This window comes from Engystomops pustulosus, chromosome 5, assembly GCF_040894005.1.
Source record: "Engystomops pustulosus chromosome 5, aEngPut4.maternal, whole genome shotgun sequence".
NCBI classification, from domain to species: Eukaryota; Metazoa; Chordata; class Amphibia; order Anura; family Leptodactylidae; genus Engystomops; species Engystomops pustulosus.
Genome location: NC_092415.1, coordinates 160983142 through 161010183, shown reverse-complemented (window position 1 = coordinate 161010183; position 27042 = coordinate 160983142). Strand labels below are relative to the sequence as shown.

Genomic DNA, 27042 nt, shown 5'->3' with positions numbered 1-27042 from the left:
GTGCAACAAAATTTTAAAAATTAAATACGGCGCACGATCCGAATCAGTCGGACCGCCCGATGGCACGCCCCCTAATTCGTGCCGCATAGAGGCCAGCGCAGCTACGCCGCAAAAGGGATGCTGTATTCACAAAGCAAATGGTAATACCAAATTCTGTATTAGACCTGCACTACAGAGAGACTTTTTGTAAAATACATGTATTTACTAACACAGGAGAAGTTACCGTTTCTCTACAAATGCTTAATACTTCATTTTACTTTGCCCTCCCTCCTAGACATATTAGAAAGCTTTCCCCAGTAATTGTAAAGTCTTCTGCTGAGATCAATGTGGCCTTTTGCTCTACTGCTATTCAAAGCTTCTATAGCAACATAAATCTACACAGACGGGGGAGTGGCCTGGCCATGGAAGTGAGCAGTCGCACGCTGCTCTAGCTCCCGCTGTGCCCAAGGCCCCTGCCGCTTTAACAGTTCACCCAGCACCTATAGCGGCACCCACACATGGGTCCAAGAAAAAAGAGAGTTGTCAAGACTCTGTCTGCCCCCCTGCTCCGAGTTTCCTCCAGAGGAATCAGCCGTTACCTGGTGGCTCAGCCGGCTGCAACGCGGGAATCGGGGAAAATGGCGGCTCCCAACCCGTCTTCACGGAGCCCTCAGCCCCTGGGAAGTCCAGGCTCCTCAGACTACGCCGGTGAGACCCGGGGGGGTCATACCTGTTGGGGCAGACAGCCCTCCGCTCCGCGACTCAGCCCCTGCAAGACACCGCAGCACGCGGTGCAGCCGGACTCCTCAGCCATCATGGCCGCAGCACACGTGCGCACCGGATGGGAGGGGAACACGCCGCACGTGGCAAGCCCCGAAAGTCCCGGGACGGTCCCTCTGCAGGCGGAGTGGGCTGTTACCCGGGAGGATACCCAGCGGCCATGTGCGCGGCCGCAACGGGAACCCCGACACATCATGCAGCAGAGCAGCCGCCGTCAGCCCCATCACACGAGGCCTGCTACCAACAAGACCCCGCTCAACAATGCCCTAACACAGAGCATCTCAACGTGGAAAGCTCCTCTGCACACCAGAGGTGGGTGACAGCGGAGATCCACTACCCCCTCGCTGGATGGGGTTCTTCCTCTCCCCCCCTATTGGCGTCCCCTGTTACACAGACCCCTCCGGAGACCCAGCCATGAGGAGAAAGGGGAAATGGCCCTGGAGGGCCACGCAGAAGACGGCGGCGCCAGGCTGGCCCTCAGGAAGGAGAACAGGGATAGGTCAGCCCTGTTTCACTACACCAGAAGATTGAGTATCCTTTTTCAGGGGTGCTATACATTATTGATCGTTATTTAAAAATTCTGTTTCATTGTTAATGATGTACGTTTGGGTGCTGGGTTTAGCATACTGTTAATTCTTCAGCTATAACTACATTGCTGCAGGGGTCCAGAGCAGGGACACCTTCTCTGGTTAGACTACCCTCCACGTGGGAACGTGTATGCAGCTAGTCTGTATACATATCTATATATTTCCCAAATTACTTGGGCTTACCCCCTGTATTGTGTTTGTTGTTTTAACTAGTTTGGTTTTTTCTCCCCCCTTTGGTTACTCCCCCCTCTGGTCTTTCTTATTTTATCCCTCTTCCCCACCCCCAGTCTTCTCTACCCCCACATACAACCCAGTGTTAAAACCCTTTGCTGTCTCAGACACCTCTCACCCGGGGTCCTAGGTCAGGTCCTACTAAGAAACTTAAGTTGGAAACTCTGAAGGTGGTCTCTTTGAACGCTAGGGGCCTGAATACCCCTCAGAAGCGGTCACAGATTCTATACGGGATGCATAGACAGGGGGTTAAAATTCTCTTCCTACAGGAAACCCATTTCAAAACGGGCCACCTCCCGACGCTTAGGGACCAATACTTCAGTACATGGTTCCACAGTTCCAACCCAGTGGCGAGGTCCAAAGGTGTTTCCATTGCGGTCCACAAATCTCTCCCGCATGTGATCTTGGGCGAACGGATGGATGGAGAAGGAAGGTATGCCTTTCTTAAGCTGCAAATATTTGGTCAAATATTCACGCTGGCCACTATATACTTACCCAATTGTTCACTTATTGCCACATGTCGGAAGGTTATAGCTGAATTTTCGGAGTTCTCAGAGGGGATGCTGATCTTGGGGGGAGACTTTAATTTTCCTTTAGATGCCCCAAAAGACACCTCCTCAGGCAAGAGCCACATCCCAAATAGTCAGCTCGGCTCTCTCAGGAAAGACTTACACGCCCTCCAACTAGTAGACATATGGAGGATTCTCCACCCTACAGATAGGGATTATACATATTATTCTCCAGCACACGAGTCTTATAGTCGTATTGACTACTTCCTCACCCACCATAGAGCCCTGACACTGGAACCAGTCGCTAACATAGGTAACATTGTCCTCTCCGACCATGCTCCGATATACCTGAGCCTTGTCATCCCTACAATCTCTAAACGACCTTGGAACTGGCGGGATGCAGGTGGGCTAGAGGCATTATAAGACAGCGTTGTTCGCAGACGACTTGTTATTATATATCTCTCAACCCAGAATTTCCCTTCCTGCACTTCTCAAAGAGTTTGAATCATACAGCCACCTAAGCAATTTCAAAATTAATTACAACAAATCGGAGGCATTAAACGTCTCTCTCCCCACAGAGGTAGTTCAATCCATTAAAGAACACTTCCCTTTTCGATGGCGGGCCACATCGATCAAATATCTAGGAATCCAGGTACCCTCCGACTTAACTTCACTGTACAATCTCAACTATGTGGCTTTACTGGAGCGCACTAATAAAGACCTAGCCTCCTATAACAAAAAGGGACTCTCCTGGTTCGGCCGGATAAATGTCATAAAGATGGACATACTGCCCCGTTTTCTATACATGTTTCAGGGAATTCCACTCATACCCTTGTCCGCTTTCTTTAAATTTATCAGGATGATGATATTACGTTTCATATGGGGCACGGTGCACCCCCGGATTGGATGGAAACACCTGATATGCCCCAAATCCGCAGGGGGCGCTGGACTCCCTGACTTTAAGCTATACCACCAACCCGCCGTTTTAGTCCTTCTGGACTGGCATTACCATTTGTCATCAAAGCAGTGGGTTCGTCTGGAGCAATACAGCTCCACAATACCTATTCATTTACTTCCATGGGTCTCTGCACAGAGAGTGGAAACCGAACCGCAGACTCTGTTCTTGGCCTCGACCTTGAAACTGTGGAGATCTCTCATTCAGCGCTCCATTTAACCAGACCATTCAGGCCTCTTACTCCACTTTTTAGAAAACCTGACTTCCACCCGGCTTTCCTCAGGGCTACCTTCTTGGGTCGCTCAGTACACGAGGACCTACGCATGCGTGACATAGTGGGTGAAGCCCCGATTCGACCTATGCAGGAAATATCAGCTCTTTCCGCCTCTGCCAAACTCTCTTGGCTAGAAGCCTCTCAACTAGGATCCTTCCTTAAACAACCAGGTCCAAAGGCAGCATATAATATCTGGCCCTTTGAGAATCTCTTCTGCTCAGCATCCCCTCCAGAACACTGTATCTCCCAAATATATAGCCTCTTGATAAAAGAGTCAGACACATCAGCTTTACCTTTTATCACTAATTGGGAGACAGACTTGGGAACCTCCATTTCTCCAGAAGATTGGGATAAGTCATTTCTGTATACACATAAGCTTTCGGTAGCATGCTCCTCTCAAGAGAGGAATTACAAGATTCTCGCAAGATGGTACAGGGTTCCCACCATGCTTCACTCGATCTATCCCTCGATCCCAGACACGTGCTGGAGATGTGGATTGGTCAGGGGAGACATGTTTCATATATGATGGACATGTCCACAGCTCAATCGCATGGAGGAGGTCCTCGCTGACACCTCTTGAACGACAGAGAAATTTTTAAAACTCTGGCAGCCGTGGATAGTCCTCCGGGACTCACAGCACTTCAAGGATATATTAACTAGGGCTCCGGGTGCTAGGAGTTCCAGTCCCCCGACAGGCTCTTAGACGTGTACCTCAGATCCATTTGATCCCCCCATCCCTAGGGCCTCCTCCGTACCCTTCCTCTTGTTCTTTCCCACTATGTCTTCCAATGTCTTTTCCACACCCTTCTATGTGTATGAATGTTATGTGAAGTCCTATCTGTTGCTCATTGTTCGGAATGTCTCTGATCGTTTAAGCTATCACACTAAGACTATCTCCTCTCCCCCGTCGGAGAGTGGTTTCTAAAATTGTCATCATACCGGAAGCGGGAGGAGGTGTATTAGTCGGAATGTCTTACTGTTGGTTTATTTAACAATCCACTGCCTTTCCTACAATTAGTGATGGCATCACATCTGCTCCAGGAGACAGACCCGGACACTTCAATACATGTCATAACCTCATGGACTTTGTTTGATAATGTTTAGTAAAATGATTGGACATAAATCTACACAGACCCCTAAATAAATTCAGACTTTAAACCAAACTTGTAATTATTTGAGATTTATAACTGCACAGATTCACACCATGACCCTCCAAATGGATTTACTCCTTAATTACATACCTTATACATTGCCCTAGACCAGTGGTGGCGAACCTATGGAATGGTTGCCAGAGGTGGCACTTAGAGCCTTCTCAGGGGGCACTCAGGCTGTTGCCCCATGGTAGAGTTTGCCAGACAGGACTTGCTGTGCTTAGCATTATTTTAATGTGAAGCATTCCGGTCTACCTAAGACTGCAGGAAGAGAGAGGAGGTGCGGACAGGATCACGTTATCATTGGAGCTCCTTCTGTGCGACCCCTGAATCATCCTCTGCTGGGGACTGTCCAGGGAAGCTCTAGTGGCAATCCAAATTTCCTCTCCTTGGAAATATTGGTGCCCTCAGGCCCATTGAAAGCTGTGGTACAGCACAGAGCAAGAAGATTGGAATAAGTTACTGCTCAAATTTCTGTTTTGGCACTTTGCAAAAAATGTACAGGTTTTGGGTTGCAGTTTGGGCACTCGACCTCCAAAAGGTTCGCCATCACTGCCCTAGACTAATCGCACATTCAACACCCAAGCTCATGCTCGTGCCGCTGGGACAGTATTTAGAAGGCGATTGGGATGCCGCAACGGATTTAGTCGCAATCTCGCCGGCTTTCATGTGATACAAATTGGGGGGCGGTCCGTCAGATGATCCGACGTATTCGGACAAACCACAGGATTTAACTTAAAAATTGTGTAGCAAGCCGTGCACTTACATACAGATGGTGAACTCCGGCGGACCTGATCGGGGAAATGACGCATTCAGCAAATCTGGCGCTTCTTGAATCGCGACACAGTGCATTGTTGTCGGACAATGGACTTTCGGGATCTCCTCCAGACCGGATGTATGTATTGATACATCAAGATGAGGTCTGCTTAATGTTCCCTGTAAGTCTAATTACCATCACTCAAACAATTATTAGTTTAATTGCTTTTAATATACCATATGGATGCAGTACTGTACACTAAGCATACGTACATGCTGTTGTTTGTTTTCCTTGAAACAGGATCCATATTTTCTTTATCTCCTAATGGCCTACTTTTGAAGAAAATTGTCTTTAAAATTATGAAAATTAGCCTTAGGGGCTCCTTTTTACATCACAGGAGCTCCTTTTGGCTCTGTCTTCTGCCACTTATGCATGTCTATGTTTTGCATTATCGCCCACCTCCTGCCTCCACAGACTGCCAATGACCTCTGACAGCTTTCGGCATCTCCCTCACATGTGCGGTCACCTCTGCATTGAGTAGCTAGCTGTGCAATGAGAGTCAACTGAAGTAACTTTCAGTAGAGCATTTTCTCCAAAACTAGGCCATTACAAGATAATGGAAGAATAGATCAAGTTTCAGGGGTCACACACCAGCGTGTAAGTATGCTTAGTACTGCATCCATGAAGTGGATTTCCTTAAATACATAAAGAAAAAACATACAATTTCTTTTTAATCAACAGATTTTATGTAGTTACTGTATATACTCGAGTATAAGCAGACCCGAGTATAAGCCGAGGTCCCTAATTTTACCACCAAAAACTGGGAAAACCTATTGACTCGAGTATAAGCTGAGGGTGGGAAATGCATTGGTCACAGCCCCCCCTCGCAGTATATAGCCTGCAAGCCCCCAGTAGTATGTAGCCAGCCTGCCCCCTATAGTATACACCCAACATGCCCCATTTAGTATACAGTCAGCCTACCCCCTCTAGTATACAGTCAACCTGCCCCCTGTAGTATACAGTCAGCCTGCCCCCTCTAGTATACTGCCAGCCTGCCCCCTGTAGTATACAGCCAACTTGCCCCCTGTAGTATACAGCCAGCTTGCCCCCTGTAGTATACAACCTGCCCCCTGTAGTATACAGCCAGCCTGCCCCATGTAGTATACAGCCAGCCTGCCCCGCTGTATTATACAGCCAGCCCACCCAGCACTTAAAAAAAGAAACTTATATACTCACCCTCCGGCGGCCCGATGTTCAGAGCGGCTCCTCGATGTGGGTGCGGCTCCTCGATGTCTTCCCCACGGCTCCTCTTCTTTCCCCGTCCTTCTGTAATAGCCGTCATGGACGCGGCCATGTTATCTCCTGGCCAGCGCATACTATGATGCGGCTACTGGTGACGTCAAAGTATACACGGGCTGGCAGATAACATGGCTGCGTGCAAGAAAGAAGAGTAGCCGCGCTGACATCGGGGAGCCACGCTGAGCATTGGGGCCACCGCAGGTTGAGTATATAAGTTTATCTTTTTATTAAGTCGTGTGTAAGCCACGGTGAGGTTTTTCAGCACATTGTGCTGAAAAACTCGGCTTATACACAAGTATATACGGTATGTTACATTTTCTATATGTTGGAGTTTATATAATTGGCTAATCTTCTGGCTTGTGTTGCACCACATCACCAGTAATGAAAGGAAATGCAATAATTCTCAAACTCTTCATGATGGTTGACTGCTCACAGCAAACCCATATATGTCTACTCTGCCACATTATATTGTTATAAAAAATTTTCACAAGAAACCTAGTTTTTCTGTCTAAGAAACCATAAAATGAAATCTCATTCCTACTGTCTCTAGTCTGTACTTTATGATGCTTTGATCTTCGAGCTATTAACTGTTGGCGGACTTTTTTAGTGAGCCTTGGCCAAAAAGTTTGTAGACTGTCATTATAAATATATCTAGCACTTCATTTGTGTGTTATTTTTATACTAGTCTACAAAACTGAAGTAAATTTATAGAGAGCAAGAAAATATTAATAACATATCTTCATGTCCTGTAATAAAAAAATTCTTATAAACTCGCAAAGCATGTCATAGTCTCTATGCTAATTTCTAAGAGGGAACTTGGGAAGGGTGATTTCTGTCTGTTGCTGTTACTGTGAATGAATGGGTAGCTGCTCATGTGTCGATGGTGATTTAAGTGTGAGGGCTAGGTTTAACATGTGTCAGACATTCAACTTATTTATATTGAAGGTTATTTCAGAGTGTAACCTCACAGATGGATGGGAATGTTAATATTTTTTGACATTGCTAAAGAAAACCCCTAATTCTTAAATATTGCTTGTTTATCCATTAAATTATAGGCAATTTATAGTATATTTTTATTACATTTAGACATTTTTGAGCTATACAAGGTAATGTTTTGGTGTTCATGCATATGATTCTTTTTGGTTTGTTTGTAGCTGTAAATTTCAAGGACTGTATATTGAAATCTAATTGTTAAGATTTGCTATCGCTGTATGGCTAACCCCTGGAACCCCCAAACATTTAGCAGATTGAATAGACTGTTGCCACTGTCAAATAAACAATTTGCATACCTCCCAGGAGTTCAGTGTTTTGCACGACTGCCTGCTTAGAGGGACTCAGATTTTACCTCATTAAACTACCAGGTAGGGTTTAACATGTCCTTTATAGAATTCCATTATTTATGTGAAATCTCACCCATTTACCTATAAAAATTCACTTCCAAGTCAGTCGTAAATGAGCAGTCATATTTTGTCAGATACGAGTCACCTTTAGAGGCTGCAGGGGAGGGTCACTTCAGGCGTCCCTATCTATGGTTATATAATACCTAGAATGATGCTTTAGATGCCATATCAAAGTTAATATCAACTTTCAGATTGATTGCTTATGTGAGATGTGTGTTTGGATGTAAACATGCAATGTTTAAGTAAGTGAACCTCAGTGATAATAACTTCTCCCTGAGCTTCAGAAGTTTTTTTTTACCATTTAATAAAGGCACACACATCCTGGCTGCTGGTAGATCTATTCTTCTTAAGAAAGATTCCTTACTGTGATATATGCTTTGAGGCAAAACAAGTTTTAGAAGGTGTCACTAAATGTGTTATAGAGTTTGCTTTGGACCTTGATATACATCAGTCCACTATTACTCCAAGAAAACCATGGGAAATCCTGAAAAAGATAATACACATCCCAATGAAACAGCAATGAAGATTTTACCAATTGCGAAAACCAATCTTTATTTGTCAATATTCCAAAACAGTGAACAAAATATTGTTCAATGGTTATTCCAAGAATAAGCATAATTCTTATACAAATGGGTCTTTAAAATATAAGCTAATATGTAATTAGTTACTTAAAATTTTGCTCCCCTTAGCAAAAAAATTATGTTGACATACACTATGATGGAGAATTAAAATGCTACTGGCAGTTGCACATCATTACTATGGTAACAGAGCAGGACAGTATGTTACATCATCACTGGGAGCAGTGCATAAGAGGGAGGAGCTGTTACTGACAACTGTGTGAATCATGGGACTTGTAGTTTCCAGTGGAGATCTTGGCGATAACTCTGACTACTTTAGAAAGGCCATAACATTTTGTGAATCATAAAATCAAAACTATTTAAGCTCCATTTTGTGACTAATGACATTGAGTTTTCTTATACTCAATTATTTATAGCATTATGAGTTTTTGTATAAGACAATCATATTCCCACAATACTACTTTAATGAAAGACAGGCAATGTGCTCGATACTGTAGCACTTCATGGTTTGAAGGATGCAGTAGTTTTCTTGTTTCTTTTTTAAAAAGGACATTGTTTATAGACATAGCTATTGAATTATTCATCTACATACCACGAAACAGCAACCCTTACTGTTTTCCCAGCTTTTGTTTTTAACTATACTTTTATGTCTGCATGCATTTTTAACTTTTCAAGGCATCCTGCTGTCATATATTTTGCCATTTTCTCCTTTGCTTGTAATCAATTGCTTCCTTGAATTGTTCTTTTTAAGTTAAACTTTATAAATATTTTCTGGTACATAATAATGTTCGCAGTGTGACATAACCTGCTTTTCTCAAGGACTCTGTAGATTTGTTTTAAGACTCTTCTTCTTAAGGCAGTTATTTGTGTGTTTTTTACATATTTTGGCTTAGATTTTACCTATAAAGGGGTTTTCCATGAACATGAAAGAGCCAGGGTAAGAGTGAATAAAAAACTACCCCTCCTCCGTCTTCTTGTTTGTGCCACTCTTGGACTTTTGGTTTCAGGCTTTGTGTATAACCAGAAGTTCTGTGGTGTCAAGGAACTCATTTCAATAAGTGGCCTCCTTGGACCAGTGAACAACACAGGAAGAGAAGTTCCCTGGAAAATATAAGTGATGTTCCATGTCCAAGGAGGCCAATAGTCTGATGAAGCAATGTCCCAACTCTGATCCTCTTTGCTGGCCCATGATGCTTGTGCTGCAGAATGTCATCATGACTTGCATTTCAGGAACTCATAAACCTTATTGACTGCATGTTCATTTATATATATTTATATTTTTATGTGGATATTAGTATGTCAAAAGCAGTCTTTATCTTGTAGGGAAGCAGTGCTTGTGTAGGTTTATTATATTTTTCTATTTTGGAGAACCATGTTTCAGATTAGCTAACATTGATTTTTACTCTTCTCTTCTGACTTGCCATGATTCAGAGACAATTTAATTTTATCCCAAGGCTTTTCAAAAATTGATGTCTTGTGTATCTGTGTGCTATATGCTACATTGTTTGCTTCTAAAAACAGTTGTTTAGATTGGAAAGCATTGCTCTTTTCTTTACCTCTAATATAATAGTCAGACTATGTTCGATGGCAGAATCAGAGCCTCATACTTTTTTTTTAATGTCCTTATCATATCTTTTACTTTTAAAGGACATCAGATTACCTTATGGTAGATGACTATTACGTACCTCCCCGTCCCGTCCCCGTTTGTTCCAAGCTTAACTTCTTTTATCTTTGCATGGCCACATTTCTGTAAAAAATAAGTTTACAATTTATGCAAATTAGCCAGTGGTGCCGTAATATACCACGGTAATATAATTTATGCTTGCCCCGGGGACCGCGGCAGAGCTGGTGAGATTTGAAAAGAGAGCGGATGACATTACTGGCTCTCAGAACGCGGATGGCATTATATCACGGTGGAGCTTAATGGTGCTCCGCAGAGCACCACAACTCCGCAGAGCACCACAGGCTAATTTGCATATATTTAAAACCTTTTTTTTTTTTTTTTACAGAAATGCAGCCATGCAAAGATATTAGAAATACTGCTTGGAACACACAGTGATGGGATAGGGAGGTACATAATAGTCATCTACCATCAGGTAATCTGATGTTAGATGTCCTTTAAGGTGTACTACTTACTGGCAAGTTCCAAGTTCCATATTTTAATGCACTGTTTCATAATTTTAATTAAAAATACATGTTATGGGGGGTGGCCTAGCCAAGAATGGTGTGTGTTTATGTTCCTCCCTCTCACTGAAACGTAGCCCTTCAACGGATTAGCAGCGGAGGTATATAAACAATTTGGGGATGCTCTCTTCAACTACTGGAAGTGTTTCCAGAGGCCTATACTAGGGGCTCACTTCCCTCATCAATGCAAGAGGCCATAATAGTGGTGCTATCAAAAGAGGGCAAGGACCCATTGTTGCCATTATAGACCCATCTCCTTATTAATGACAGATGTGAGTTCCTAACCTAGGCGCTGTCCAACCGATTAATCAAGGTCATTAGATTTGTAATACATGCAGATCAAACAGGGTTTATGCACCAGAAATCTAGGCTACAAGTACAGTCAGACAATATCGGACAATAGTACCAAAGCGTTTGATAGCATAGAGTGGGTTTTTCCGTGGCATACTATGAGAGCAATAGGGTTCGTACCTAAATTTATCTCCTGGTGCAAGTTTTGTATTCAATCCCTAATACGCATGTAGGCACGAGGCAGTGGTGCCCACTGTTTGGTTGTAATTTACTACTGGAAGGGGTACCACTGATCCTTCTAGGGGAAGTGAATAGACTATCCCAACTATATATCGTACATAGGGCCAATAGGACACTGAAGTTCTTGTATGATATCGAGATACTTTTGACTGTGGCATGTCCCAAATGTGGGGAAGACCCAGCAGATATGTCACACATGTTGTAGTCGTGCAGTGGTCTTTCCGCATTTTGGACCGATATTTTAGAGTTCATTGACAGAGTATATGCAATAAACGTAGCGAAGAATATAGTTACATGTGTTTTCTGGTATACAGAGGCACTCGCATTATACAAGATATGGCAAATTGCAGTGGGAAGGTTGTTGTATATGATAAAGAAAACAATAGTGACTAGGTGGATTCAGGCAATTTCTCCTAAAGGAAAGTGAATGCTAAGTTTGAAAAGCTCTGGGGTCCTTGGCTTGATGCCCCTAGCTTGGTGTCAGCAGAGTTACTGAGGTAAAGACTCTTGCAAACCAGTCTTTAGGTGGGGAGATGTATTGTTTTAATGTGATTATTGTTCATAACTGTGCTTTTTTTGTAACCCCTTTGCCCCGCGTGGCAAATTCTTTGTCAAACCGCCTATTTGTTAAACATGCTGGGAAATTATTTTAACCTTGGCTGGGTGGGGATGGGGTTTATTTGATTTTGTATCGTTTTAAAACAATAAACAAATATCTGATTCTTTGGTTTCCATATTAATAGAACATATCACTAGCTCTTAGGAAAGTAAACCATCAGCATGTACTGTTGAATCGCACATTTTTGGTACATTTAAAGTGTACTTTTTTTCTTCTTAATTTTAGACATTTATGAAGGTTTTTAGAGGTTCATGGAGTACAGTTACAACATACTAGCTGTTTGGTGTCCTGAGATCTTATAAAAGGCTTGCACTCCATAATACATGTGATAAAATACAACATGCAATCACCTTCCCATATGGGAGCAGATTTTAGCACAACCTTTTAAAGATTTTGAGTAGCCTGAAAACTCAGTACTGTGTGTTCAGCACTATGTTATAAAATTTCATAGTCAAGTTAAAGTCAAAGGCCCTAAAGGAAATCTAACATCAAAATCAAGCATGGATAAATAAGGAACATTTACTGATAGATCCAGGCATCGTATCTATGATATTACTTATTTATATAAATATATATAAATATATATTACTTTGTTATCCATAGCCTCCTTCCTTTTTAAATCAACTTTAAAAATGATGATAATGAGCCAGAATGACTATGGGTGTGTTACAGAAGTCCTCCGCATTCTAGCTTTACAGGCTGTTGTTACACTGTGCAGCAGCACATCTTAGTCTCCCCCTCCCCCTGAACTTCCTGTAATCTTGGCAGCAGTGAGCACATATAGGAAGAATGTAACAATTTGTGCAGCTGCCACACGGAGGGGATTTGAGAACATGCCCATAGCCTTTCTGGTTCATTACAATAATTTTAAAAGTTTTAGAAGGAAAGAGGCAATGGATAAAAAAAAATAAGAAGATTACCACATTCAGAGTGCCTGGATCTATAAGTAAGTGCTTCATGATTTATCATGCTTGATTTTGATGGTAAATTTTCTAAAAGATAGATCTATCACTAAGCAAGATCTTACTCCATTTTTTTCTTTATAGTGTCAGGTGCCTCTTAGACTTTTGCTGGTCAGATTGAAATTTGGCACACTTAGGGGGACATTTATCATATGCCTGGCTTATGAAACAAGCGTGCCCTTCCAATGCGCTCCATACATCAGGAGACTCCAAAGAGTCGCAGGCTATAGTAAGTGCGCAGATATGCAGGTAGAGCGGCTGTGCCGGCCCACTCCACTGCTGGCCATGCACCATTCATGCAGAGGGAAAACCTAGGAACTACTTGGACCGAATTTTCTACTTTTTTGTCAAAAAGTTGCTAGTTCAATCTAGACAGTAACACGTCATGTGCTTCATTCATCAAGCTGTCTAAGCCAAGGTCATACATTTTGATATGCTAAAGACATCTGAAGATCTTTAAAGACTCTCCAAAAAATCTGGAGAAAGATCCTGTTTAATGATAAATCTATTCTATGTTCAGTTTATTGCTGTTAGGAGGCAGTGATCACTAAGGAGGCGACTTTTGGCATGAAAAATTGTAATGCCTTTGCTATGTATATAATGATACTTATAGTTCTAGATGCCCTTTTGCCAGGATGAAAAATCAAACAATTTGAGCCTTCTATATGACTAAAACTTCGCTTTGAATGGACACATATGTAAGTTACTCACATACATATGGAAGTTTTTAGGATTGATCTAGGTAGCATACATGTATGATCTGTAGCTGTTTACTTTCTATCCATGCACTTGGTGCCATAATTATAGAAACAAAGTTCTCCCTTATGGTGAGGTGGTACTAAATAAAAGAAAAAGGGAACACTTATCCCTTCGTTGTGGACAAGGTAATCCCAAAGCTTTCTCCTTGGATTTTTAACCACAGAACAGAAGCAGTGCCTGAGGCAACATGCTGTCTATTGCTAAATAACCCACATAAAAAAGGAAAATACTAAATATGTGTCACAACAACCCCTTGTATCTTTACTTGATGAGGTAGAGCTCTGTTATTCTGTATACAAAGCAGAAGTGATACATCATAATATAGGATAATAGCTAAAGACCTTCTTTATTTCTGGCGCTTTTATATGTTTTCTTTAGAAATAAGCCATCTCATTGTGTGAATGATGTAGTTTCAATAGGGATTACAAAATAAAAGCAGAGTAGTAGAAAACATGTTTATCACATTGGGGCTTACTTACTAAGGGTCCGCAGATGTACTTTCATCAGACTTCCCAACCTTTTTGGGTTTTGCGCGGTTGTGACAGATATTTATCAGGGGATTGTGTCGCACTTTCATGGGACAGAAATGGGGTGGAGGGGCGTGCCATCCGACGATCCTAGTAATTTGGTCTGAGCACGGGATTTATTTTTCAAATTGTATCGCAAGATCAAGCACTTACACAAACCACTAAAAAGATGCTGAGCTCTGTCTGACCTGCGCGGGGAAGCGGCACATGCAGGATATCGGGCGCATGAACTTAATGAATAGCAGCAGAGTGCATGATCATCAGAACAATGCACCTTCGGTGAACTCCTCCGGACGGGTAAGTAAATGTGCCTCATTATATGTTATAATATTTGAACTTCCACCATTGCATCTGAGAAGCATATGTTTTTAAGCCCTGTTTAATGCAAGGACAATCCATCTTATGGTTATTTATTTCAGTTTTAGTGAGTACAGTGGGTATGGAAAGTATTCAGACCCCTTTAAATGTTTTCACTTTTTGTTTTCGTGCAGCCAAATGGTAAGATCAAAAAAGTTATTTTATTCTGCTCTGCACCCCATCTTGACAGAAAAAAAACCTAAATGTAGTATTCAAAACCTTTGCTCAGTATTGAGTAGAAGCACATTTTGAGATAGTACAAGTCCCTGAGTCTTCTTGGGAATACAACAAGTTTTTCCACTTGGATTTGGGGATCGTTTGCCATTTTTCCTTGCAGATTCTCTTCACTTCCCTCAGGTTGGATGGTGAATGTTGGTGGACAGCCATTTTCAAGTCTCTCCAGAGATGCTGGGTTTAGGTCAGGGCTGGGCCAGTCACGAATGGTCACAGAGTTGTTTTGAAGCCACTACTTTGTTATTTTAGCTGCCTGCTTGGGCACATTGTCTTGTTGGAAGGTGAACATTTGGCCCAGTCTGAGGTCCAGAGTAGAAGAGGTTTTTCATCTAGGGTATCTTTGTATTTAGCCACATTCATCGTTCCATTAATTTCAACTAGTGGTTCTGTCCCTGCCCCCATAGAATGATGCTGCCTCCACCATGTGACACTGTTGGGATTGTATTTAGCAGGTGATGAACATTGCCTGGTTTTCTCCACACATAACGCATAGAATTAACACCAACAAGTTAAGACCAGAGAATCTTATTTCTCATAGTCCAGGAGTCTTTCCTGTTTTTTTTTTTTTTTTGCAAACTGTATGCACCTTTCATATGTCTTGCAATGAGGAGAGTCTTCCGTCAGCACACTCTGCCATAAAGCCCCTACTGGTGGAGGACTGCTATGATATCTCCCTACTGCATTTTTAGAGCTCAGCCACAATGATCTTGGGGTTCTAATTTACTTCTCTCACCAAGGCTCTACTCCCACGATTGCTTAGTTTGGCTGCTCAGCCAGGTCGAGGAAAAGTTGTGGTTGCCCCAAACTTCTTCTATTTAAGGATTATGGAGGTCAGTGTGCTATTAGGAATCTTGAGTGCTACAGAAATTTGTAATCGCGGCTAGATCTGTGCCTTGCCACAATTCTTGCTCCATTGGCAATTCCTTAGACCTCATGATTCTCATGTGCTCTGACATGCACTGTAAGCTGTGAGGTCATATATAGACAGATGTATACCTTTCTCAAGTATATACAGTGTATACTGTATATACTTGAGTATAAGCCGAAGGTAACTAATTTTACCACAAATAAAACTGGGAAAACCTATTTACTCGAGGTTAAGCCGAGGCTATGAAATGCATTGGTCACAGCCACCAGCTGGCCAGCCCCCTGTCTCCCAGTATACTGCCAGCCCCTTCCCCCCAGTATAAAGCCTGCCAGCCCCTGCCCCCCCAGTATATAGCCTGCCAGCCCCTGCCCCCCCAGTATATAGCCTGCCAGCCCCTGCCCCCCCCCCAGTATATAGCCTGCCAGCCCCTCCACAGTGTATAGCCTGCCAGCCTTTCCCACCCCCCAGTATATAGCCTGCCAGCCCCTGCCCCCCCAATTTATAGCCAGCCCATCCCCAAGTATACAGCCCCTGCCACAAGCATGGCATGCCTATAAATAAAAAATAACACTCTTCTCACCTATCCAATCCCTCCTTCCCCCTAAAGGTCCTCTTCTAGCTTCCGGTGCTTCAGGTTCCTCCGGCTCCTCTTCGTGGTTCCTCAAGCTCCTTCGGGTCGCGGTTGGCACACACAATGACATCAGCCGTTTGCCAACGTCATTGTATGCACCGCCTGCATCGCGTAGGAACCCGAAGAGTAGCCACATAAAACCAAAGAGGAGCCGGAGGACCCGAAGACGGACCTGGAGAACACGAAGCAAGAAGAGGATGTGTGTGTTGGGGGGGGGGGGCGCGTTGGAAAGGTGAGTACCGTGTTAATTTTTTAATAGACTTGTGTATTAGCCGAGTTTCTGTGCTGAAAAACTTGGCTTATACAAGTATATTCGGTATATCTATTTTTATGACTATATAGAAACTTGGGTGATACCATAGCACTTTATCAAAGGGACAGTTCCTAAGCAGGTTAATATTGGACAGTGTCAGAGTTGTATAGGCCATAAGTGGTAACACAGAATAGTGCTGTAGACTGTGCTATTTACTTGCCAAAATAAACTGACATAATAATTTCAGAGAATCTTTTCATCTAACTGTCTTATTTCTCTGTTCCATATTCCTTCGCTAAGAGTAATTAGCTTAGTGGATGTTAGCAGTTGGGGATGTGTCGGATACTCTCAGCATGAGTGAATCTATTTGTTGGTCCGTAGATTTGGTACAAAAAGTGCAGTTTATCAGGCATCTGAAAATCTGTATCTTCTCTTCACTCTGGATGAATCCTTTAAAATGGCAGCAAGTTACTACTGTCATTCTTCCCTTCGTGAGAGGTGATAGAAATGTGAAAATGAAATACATTGGTAAAAAATTGAAAAAACAAGATGGGAGCTTTTTCTAAGAATTTGTGTTTAACTCCTTCAAGACCCATTTTTTTTTTCATTTCCATCTTCCACTCTGCTCCTTCCACAAGAACTTAGTTTTTTTTCCATTTACAAAGCTATATGAGGGATTGTTATCTGCAGTTTGTATTTTCTAGTGGCACCATTTAATATGCAAAAAAAGTGAATTTTTGCTGTATGGTTTCTATATATTCAGTTGTAATGAATCCTATGTAAAAACGCCATAGAGGGTCTAAGAAATAGTAAAAAATAAAAAAAATCTAAAAAAAATAATATAATTTTTAAAAATTCTAATCACTCCCTTTTCCCTAGAATTGATATAAAACTAAATAAACAGTAAAAATCACATACATGTTAGGTATTTCCGCATCCTAAAATGCCTGATCTTTTAAAATATAAAACTGGTTATTGCTGGCGGTGAACCCAATAATGGAAAATAGCGCTCAAATGTCTGAAACATGACTTTTACACCAATTTAAATAACATAATTATTTAATAAAAATGATCAAAGGGTTGCATAGTCCTCAAAATGGAAGCAATGAAAACGTCAACTCATCTTGCAAAAAATGACACCTTTGACATCTCCGTACACCAAAGTATGAAAAAATTATTAGGGTCAGAAGATGACGAAGCAATTTTTTTTTTTCTTACACATTGTTTTAATTTGAGAAAATGTATTGAAACACAATCAAATCTTTATAAACTTGGTATCACCTTGATCGTACCGAACCAAAGAATAAAGGACACATATAATTTGGAGTGCACAGTGAAATTCGTAAAAACTGAGCCCACAAAACATAAATGCGTTTTTTCACCATTTTCACCACATTTGGAATTTTTTTCCAGCTTCCCTGTACACGGCATGGGATAATAAATAATGTCACTGAGAAGTAAAATTTGATTTGCAGAAAATAAGCCCTCACACAGCTCTGTACACGAAAAAATATTAAAAAGTTATAGATTTTTGAACGTGGGGAGCAAAAAATTAGCAAAAAAAGGCTGCATTCTTAAGGGGTTAAAATCTTTTTCATTTTTATTTTTTTTATTATAATTTCAGTCCCCTTTAGGGTACCTGTAAGTTACAGTTTGTACTGTAAAGCAGTATTTTGTAGATATACTGCTTCTATATTACAGTCTGTCTCAAGCAAACTGTAATATAGAAATCCTAATTGAAGCTTTGAGAGCCTTTAGCAGATGGTTTCAGTGCTGACTACAGCATTTACTTGTAAGTATCAGCTGTTCAATACAGCTGACACCCACTGAATATGGAAAGGGCTCAGTCCATGACCGGCATACAAATATATTTCGTGAAAGGGTTAAGAAGACTAGAATGGATTATATACCAATTTCCAAGTCAATTGGAGTAAAATCAGTTCAGACCGATTCGATTCTGACCCAAACTAAATCTTATGAATAAATTGGTGAATCTTAATGAGGTTTTCCTATTTTGGCATTCACATTTATGCTGTCCCTTAGCAACAAGATAGATGGCTTTGGATACGACCAACACTGTGCTCTTCCAACAGTGACCAGACATGAGCTTTATTGGCTCTCCTGACCACTGGATTAAAGTGTTCATTACTACAGGACATCTGTAGGAAATATAGTAATCCTGCCATTTCAAGAACTCTTTGTTTCTTTGTGCAATAACTCCAGTAGCGGTGGTCGTATCCAAAGACAACAATCTAAGGGACAACATGGCTCTATTTATCGGTAATTATCTTCATACAGGTACATCTTATTTAATAACTTCCAACTGAAGAAATGTATATGGCAGATTAATTTACTGATATTTCAATGTCCAGATGAGAATACCCCTTTTAGTATTTTCAACCATATTAACTATGTCGCTATGTTAGCTGTTTGGATGATCTTCTCATCTGTAGTCAACACTGATTGGACACCCATTAACACCCATTTAGCAAACTGCGAATAAATTACTGGAAGTGTTAGCAGAAAAACTTAGATAATATGATGAAGGAATATATGTGTTCAGTAATTTATTATAAAGTATTGTATAACAGTCAAAAATTAGCACAAGTAAAAATTAAGCTGTATATTAATTAATTGTATTCGCAAAATATTTTAAAGGGTGAAAATATCTCAATATACTGGAAAACTGCTTGACATTGAAAAGAGTAGCAGTCCTGAAGTGTGTGTGTGCGAATGTGTATATATACATATATGTGTGTGAGAGAATCACTGGCTTAGACATATCTACAGAGACTGAGGTTTAGCAATTCTTAACTCTCTTTTCATCATTTTAGTAAATCTAGGTCATTGTTTCATGTGTAAGGCATCTTATTCCTTTCCTCAAGAATGCACAAGACAGCAAATATTTCCCAAGACATTAGATGATTTGTTTATCGCTGCTACAAATGCATTAATGAAAATGGTTTTTGGCTTTCAAACCCTTTTGTTTTATACACAATACTGTCATTTCTGCTCTGAAGCTTTGTACTTATTAAAATGTCTTGCCTTTTGAATGGTTTATTTTATTTGTATATTATAATTTTCTGTTCTCTATTTTAGGGGATTATATGAATTGCACAGCCAGAAAAATATCCTTGACTAAATATATTGTCACCGAAACCAAAAGGGAAGATTGAAAAAGCTAAACAAAGAAAGAAAATTGAATAAAGAAACAGCAAGATTGGAAACCAGTGGTTTTAATCTACAGTAACATTTTGTAGAAGACATTGATATATTTTTGTGATTGTTGCCAGAATATTTTCTCAATAAGGTGAAACTGTTTATACATTTTTTAATGTATTTCCTCTACATGACAAATTACTAGCTATTTTTCATCTGGAAAGGATGGTATGTTATATTCACAGATGAGATATGGTACAAGATGATATTTTAATATGACAACCAGCAGCCGTTCATGTCCTCTACCAGCTGTAAACGGACATATGAATCACTATCCAGCCACCCACTATCCCTTTTTATTTCCTCCTGTCATTGGTGGATTGCCTCTGACACTTCATGGATACCAAGGCCATCCTCCCACAAGCAGCTGCAGTACTCCATCTCCTGCAAGTAAGTAGAAAATAAACTATCTATTTTCATTGATAGTGATAATCTGAATGAATAGTAAATGATCAGTAGTAACCTGGTTTGACCACTGCACAGGAAGTGGAGCTGTCTGCTTCCTGTTTCTTCTTCTGTTTAAAAGCTGTTGAGACATACTGATCTGTATGTATGCTGGATGTTAAAACCCCACCATTGTGATAATGATGACCGTGTCTATAGATGTGTTATCAGTATTTTTATCCCAGAAAAGGTGGATCTATTTTGTTTGGACCACAACATGTACATGTTCTGTACCATATTTGGATAACCATTGGGTAAAGGAATAGAGATTATATCTACTTGTAGAAATAAGAATGATTAATAAAACCCAGGATGTTGCATCAGTATTGAAAAGCCTTGTTTTGTATCTTTGTTTTGGAATAATTGAGAGTGATTTTGTGGAATTGAAGATGTTATTGTGCCTTTTGTTTAGACTGTTGTACTACTTGATTTGAGAACATTGAGATACTCTGATTAAGATCTTAATTTATTTCATGGACATTATATAACTGCTAAGGTGTACATGCCTTGTTACCATGGCAGCAGACCACCATTTGTACCTATTGTACAGAGGAAAAATTGGCTTCAAGTCTTCATAGTATAGTTGTGCCCTTAGACATTTATGACCTATGCACAGGATAGAAGTCTGGTAGCTACCCACGCTAATCTCAAGAAGAGGGGTCTTACAGCCTCAATCCCACCAAGGGCTACTAATCATTCATACATTTTGGGTCAGAATTTGTAATGTGTTTATCTGAATTCTGTGAACAGTCTCTTTGTGCATAAAGTTTAATGACTTTCTTCATGGAATACCGGAATCATTCTGAACTAATTTATTCAGTTATAACTTGTGCTAATTTTCTGATGCAATTAATTGTAAATTTGGCTAGCTAAGGCTCATGCACAGGCAATTTTACACTTTGAAAAAGTCTTATGCATATTAATACGCATGAGACTTATTTCCCTCCACTCCTTTCCCTACATCGATCACCAGAATGTTTCTTCACTGCTTCAGTTTACCTCAATAAAAGTCCATATAACAAGACCATGATGTTTAATCACAGAAAGTGTGGTGTGGGTAACTGGACTACCACCATACTAGCACCCCTTGTTTCACGCATAATACAAGATTACTGATTGGTAGTAAGGGTTTTTCTTGCATATATAGGCATCTTTTAACTTTATATATTTGTATGAGCTTATGAATTTTATAGAGCATATCAGGGACAATGTAGAACAAAATGTTTATACAATGTCAATAACTCTACTTAAAGAAAACCTACCATGTGCAATCTACCATAAGAAGAAGAGCTGTTGGTAGATTCATCCTGCCTTCATCTGTCCTAATCTGTAATTTTCTAATCCTGGAACCTAACCAAACTTGATAAAATATTAGAAATACATAAATTAATTTAAGAAGCTACTTTGGCGAGTACTAGCCTCTGCTCCCAGTGACCGGCCAGGCAAGTACATGCCCCAGGAGCCTCTGCCGTTAATTTACATATTACTAAAATAAAGTTTTTTAACAAGTTAGGTTTGGTTCGACGATTATAAAATTACAGATTAGGGCAGAGGCAACTGTGAGAGGACCATTTAGTGTATATAACTTATTGTTAAAGTACAATAGTAATATTAAAATGACACTGCAGTGTTTACACTGCTGGGGGAAAATGAAAGCTGAGCTCTGATTTGTTGCCACATTTGTTGACACTTCTGTTAAATCTCCACCTTTGAGTCCCATCAGCATACTGTAGTTCATTCTTGATGGGAGTCTTGCATGTCACATGTAATGAACCTGCTGACAGTTACCCTTTAGCTGAGTTAAATGTTGTAAATATCTGATAATGAAGCAACATCTGTTTTTACATCAGCCCTATCATTTAGATAAGCATATGTTCTGGTTAGCCTTACTTTACCTTATTTTAAGAACCCATATTGAGTTTTTGGCGGACGGCCAGTTGAGTTTACAGTAAGTAAACATGTTCTCACCAGGGGACGTGTTCCTTGATCTGTTGATAACATAGTTGAAACCACTAAAATCTTAAGAATGCTGTGCACTCAACTTCATCAAACTGTGTTTAGAAGTCTTACTTCCAGCAACAGAAAACCCTCTTCTCACAGCTATTGTCTCTCTGATTTATGTCATCAGCAAATTCATTTCTTCAAAGTAGTAATTTTTCACCTGTCCAGTGTCAACATAGCTGCTTATAAATGATACATCAGCGTCAAAGAATAAAAGCTGTTTAGAAAGATATGTATTGTTAGACCTTTCTGCTGGAGCATGAGATTCCTGTGACTTACCACTCTAAACTTTCTGGCCCCGAAATGTAGTGCGTGTTGAGCCAATTTTTTTGTGTACTTTTTTTTTTTACATTTTTACCTCTTTTTCGTACCACAGGTCCATGACTTTTAGGGAGCGTAATGACATAATATGGGATTTAACCAGTATATTTACTTCAGAAGGAACAGATTCCCAACTGTAGACTGCACTGTTTTACGGTGGTTGAGTCTCATCAGTACAGTTTAGGGAATTGTTTTAGCTGAGAGAGAGGCTTTTGACTAGGGTCATGGAGTAAGAGTTTGTCTAACGGAGACTTTGCCAATTAAGGCTGCCTTGCAGACGTGTTGAGACATTGAACCTTCAGTTCCCTACACTGTACTAAAGAGACACAACAAAGTGAAAACAGGAGTTGTCTATTGTTGGAATCTGTTCCTTCTAGAATATATTTACTGGTTTGTCTTTAATCCCACATCAAGTCATTAGGCTTCCTGAATGTCATGCTTCATAGTGAGGGGGCTGCCTTCAGTGTAGCAAAAGAGGTGGGATTTTACTTGTCCCTTCCTGAAATATGTATTTGCATATTCCCCAGAATCCCCTAGTGAAACATCAATGGATGTAAGTCTCCACACAAGTAAAGGCTGCCTTGATCGGCAAAGTCTCTGTAGGAGAACTCTTACTCCCTTATGCTAGTTAAAGCCTCTCACTCAACTACACTAGTTTTCTACACTGTACTGAAGAGACACAACCATGTCGAAACAGTGCTGTCAACAGTTGAAGATCTGTTCCTTCTGGAATAGATGTACTGCTTTGGCTATAATCCCTCATCATGTCATTAGACTTCCTGAAAATCATTCTTGATGGTAAGGGGGCTTTCTTGCAAGGTAGCAAAACAGGTGTGGTTTTCCTTGTCCATGTGTGATCCAAGCACATTGGAAACACAATTGCATCTGCGCTTTTAGTCAGAAGGCTTGAGAATCTGGATATGAAATGCTGTATGCTGTTATGTATCTTGGAAAATTGTTTGCAACCCTTATTCAAAACTTATCTCATTTCACTACTATAAACGCTATTTGGAATGTTTTCCATTGATTTTTCAAATATAGCACTTAATACTGTAGCAGATTATACAGCAATAATAAACCAAACCAATGAAGGGGTTCCCCCTGTTTTCAACAATTCTGGAACCCAGGGCTGTGGAGTTGGTAAGCCAAAACTCTGATTCAACAATTTCTCAACGTCCACATGTATGGGGCATGTTTAAGTGATAGATTTACAGCAATAATAAGGCTTGTTATTGCCATTATGATACCATAACGAAGTTATTTAGGTAGAACATAAAACATATTTATTTTAATACAACCTTAGAACTATGACTTTAATACATTGTATTTATAATACACCTATGTATGTTGGGATGAATGAGCTGGGCTAGACACAAACACCCCCCACGTAGAACACCAAAAAACCTTCTTAGTTTACACAAGGTAAGTAGGTAAAACAAAACAAAGTATATACAAATAATCTTTATTGTGTAAACTTAATATCAAGTATAAAAATGACAGACATATTTGGAGCAACACACAGATAAAACAGCCCACACTGCCCTGGCATGCATGTAGTAATAATCATATGATTCTCCTTTGTATAAAGAAGAGGGAGGTAAGGGTGACACATATAGTAAAGAGTACCAAAAATAGGAGAACAGTAAATAGATCAAAGTTACTGACAACGGGCAGTGTACGTCGACCTTGACATGTGTTTCTTGCAAATCGCTTCGTCTGGGGTAATGCCATATGGACAGAGCATCACACATTTATATAAAAAACGCCCTATCACAATGTAGGAGGTAATTGCCTCAACACAATACACATGAACAAGATCACACTTACATGGCACCCTGAATGTTTGACTCAGTATGGCAGAGGAGGAAGTCACGTGTCCAATATCTTGGATAACGATAGCATCTGCTACATTGTATTTATGCAAAACACTATGTGAAACAAAAACGTTTTCAACAAATATGTAGTGAATAATATTTGTTTAGTAGGTATATTAATTTGTTTTTAGAAACAGTGTTGCCTCCATCAGCTCCTTCTTCATAGATGATCACATTTCTTACCTAATTATTTTAGGGCTAGAGAATAGCCTCTCTACACTGACTTGGGTTGGTAGCAATGCAGAAACCACACACGCAACATATGTAACAATTTCCAGATATAGAGGAATTACCTCATGAACAGTCAGTCAGATATCACGCTTTTCTCTGGGCACATCTAACTAAGTGTTTCACATCAAAATGCTGCACAGTCTTGCATTGCCAGATAGATTGCCAGCACATATATATTGTACTTTTTCATATGTTTCTGTATGAATTTGAGATGTTAGAAAACAGTTTTCTTCTCATATTTTATGTATAGTGTATAGAATCCATCAGAACAGTTAAAGGGGTATTCTCACCTGGGCATTCACATTCAGTTTAATTAATCTGCCATATATAAACATTTCTTCATTTAGATGTTATAAAAAAATGTTCCTTTGTGAAGATAATTTCCCATAAATGTAGTCATATGGACCCTTAGAAACAAGACTGTGTCCTTGGATACGACCATCTCTGCTGGAGGGATTCCACAAAGAGACAAAAGGTTTTTGTATATCAAATGTCCGGGAGTTACTGCATGTCCCACAGCTGTCCTGTAGTAATGAACGCTGAATCCAGGTGGTCAAGCAGGACTCAATATCACATATCTGTCCACCGCTGCCAAAATGTGAGGTGGTCGTATCCGAGGAAGTTATACTGGGCCTTAAATGGGCAAAATTAGTTGTGGTTCTTTTCATCTGTTTTCTGTTAAGGAATATAGCAGCTCCCTGAGCTTGAGCACAGCTCTCTGCTCTGTAGACTGCATTTAGTGATTAGCTTTAAGAACCCGGGGCACCATTTTGAGCACATCTTACACCATGTGAGCACAGGAAAGGTAAGTGGGATTATTATTTTCTAAGGGTCCAGAGTTTATACGCAAGTGTCATTACGTTTTAGAGGACACACTGTGAGGGAGACACTGTGCGGCATATAGTAACATTCAAACTCTGCTTCTGTATACTGTATAAAGCATCCCTCTGATTTTATCAGAGCAATCTAACAAGTGAAAGCTGAGCTTTGATTGGTTGCTATTATTTTTGATTATCTCCACCATTGTGCACTACTAAGAAGCAGATTTTGCATGTAAGGTTTTGTTACTATATATTATATACTGAACTCGTTCCTGATTCTGAACTTGCTATATTTCTGTGAATAGCTTGGTTCTGGTGTTTTATTTTCTACCATGAGCAGAAATAGACAAGTGCTGACTCATATGTTACCCAAGTTTGTAGGAGAGTTTACTTCTTTCTTTTTATAGATGTTCTGTGCAGGGAGGAGGGATAGAAATGCTTTGATCTCAACTATTGTTAGAAGTGGGAGTAATGATGCTTTATACTACTGTACAGTGTTGTCTTTTATTGTGATACCGTTGGTTTTGTCTGTGAAGTAACAGTTGACTGCCAACAAGAAGACCCCTTACAGAATTATGTACTGGCATAATATAGAAATAGTTTTTTATATAATATAGATGTTGACAAGAGATTTTTTTTTCTCTCAACAATTATTTCTAATTATTTTCTAATTTATATGTTGAAATGTGGATCTTCTAATGTTCACTTAATATTTAATTTTCTTACATTTTTTAACCAAATTCACTTTAAAACTTTCAATATAGATTCCATTTTAGTGTATCTATTCAATGTGATCTAGAGCTTTCCTGTATATAATCTTTTATATGACTGTACACAATGTGCTACTTATTATATATGTTTTTTTTTTACTTTGATCTTCTTTAGCTTTCTGTTTATTTTTCTCATACAAGATTGTTAACTTCAATACAAGGCCATATAGATTTTCAGTGGCTAGAATCAATATAAAACTGTGTATTATGTGACCTTTTGTAGAAAAATATTGAGTGCTGTTTAAACAAAGACAAATGTATGTGTCAGGTGATACCTTTTATATGCATCCTACAGACTGATGCACTGGTGACTTGCATCACAGAAGCTACATAGAGATCAAGCATAAGGACAAGCCTCATTGAAGTTTATGAATGTCTAAAATCCAGATTGTAAAGAGTTAATAAATAAAACTCAGATGGAATATGCTCTTTGAAGCAGAGTTCCGTTGTAATATGTGCAGATAGGAACAAGAGTATAAGTTCCTCTAGGGCCTGCTCCACAAAAGTAATGCATCAGAAAAATCCCATGTAGTCTTCTTGTAGTTTTCTGTTTGAAGGAGGTGTCCATTTGGGGTGCCTAACAATTATTGAATACACTTTATGGAGCTTTCTGGAGAGAATACAAATTTATATTCAATTTTGAACATTCTGCACATCTCTGATGACACATGGCCCTAATGCAATTGTATCTAGAATACAATGATACATTACAAAATTTGGGATTATTCATTTTAGAAAAAAAGACGGCTGAGGGGAGACCTCATTATAATGTACAAATATCTGAATCAGCAGTACAGAGATCTCTCCAAAGATTTTTATATATCTAAGCCTGTGACCAGAACAAGGGGGCATCCTCTACGCCTAGAGGAGAGGCCATCTGCCATCACCATAGACAGGGATTCTTTACTGTAAGAGCAGTGAGACTATTGAACTCAC

General features: G+C 40.1%; 1 protein-coding gene across 4 annotated transcripts in view; it reads left to right on the top strand.

Moving 5' to 3' along the window:
* RARB (retinoic acid receptor beta) overlaps positions 1 to 27042 on the top strand; it is a 474419-nt gene that overhangs the window by 184743 nt on the left and 262634 nt on the right. For all 4 annotated transcript variants that reach the window (XM_072153615.1, XM_072153613.1, XM_072153614.1 and 1 more), the window contains one exon: positions 19525 to 20034. In XM_072153615.1, coding sequence (XP_072009716.1) covers positions 19860 to 20034 — 175 coding nt within the window. In that variant the 5' untranslated portion in view covers positions 19525 to 19859. The remainder of the gene's footprint in view (positions 1 to 19524; positions 20035 to 27042) is intronic.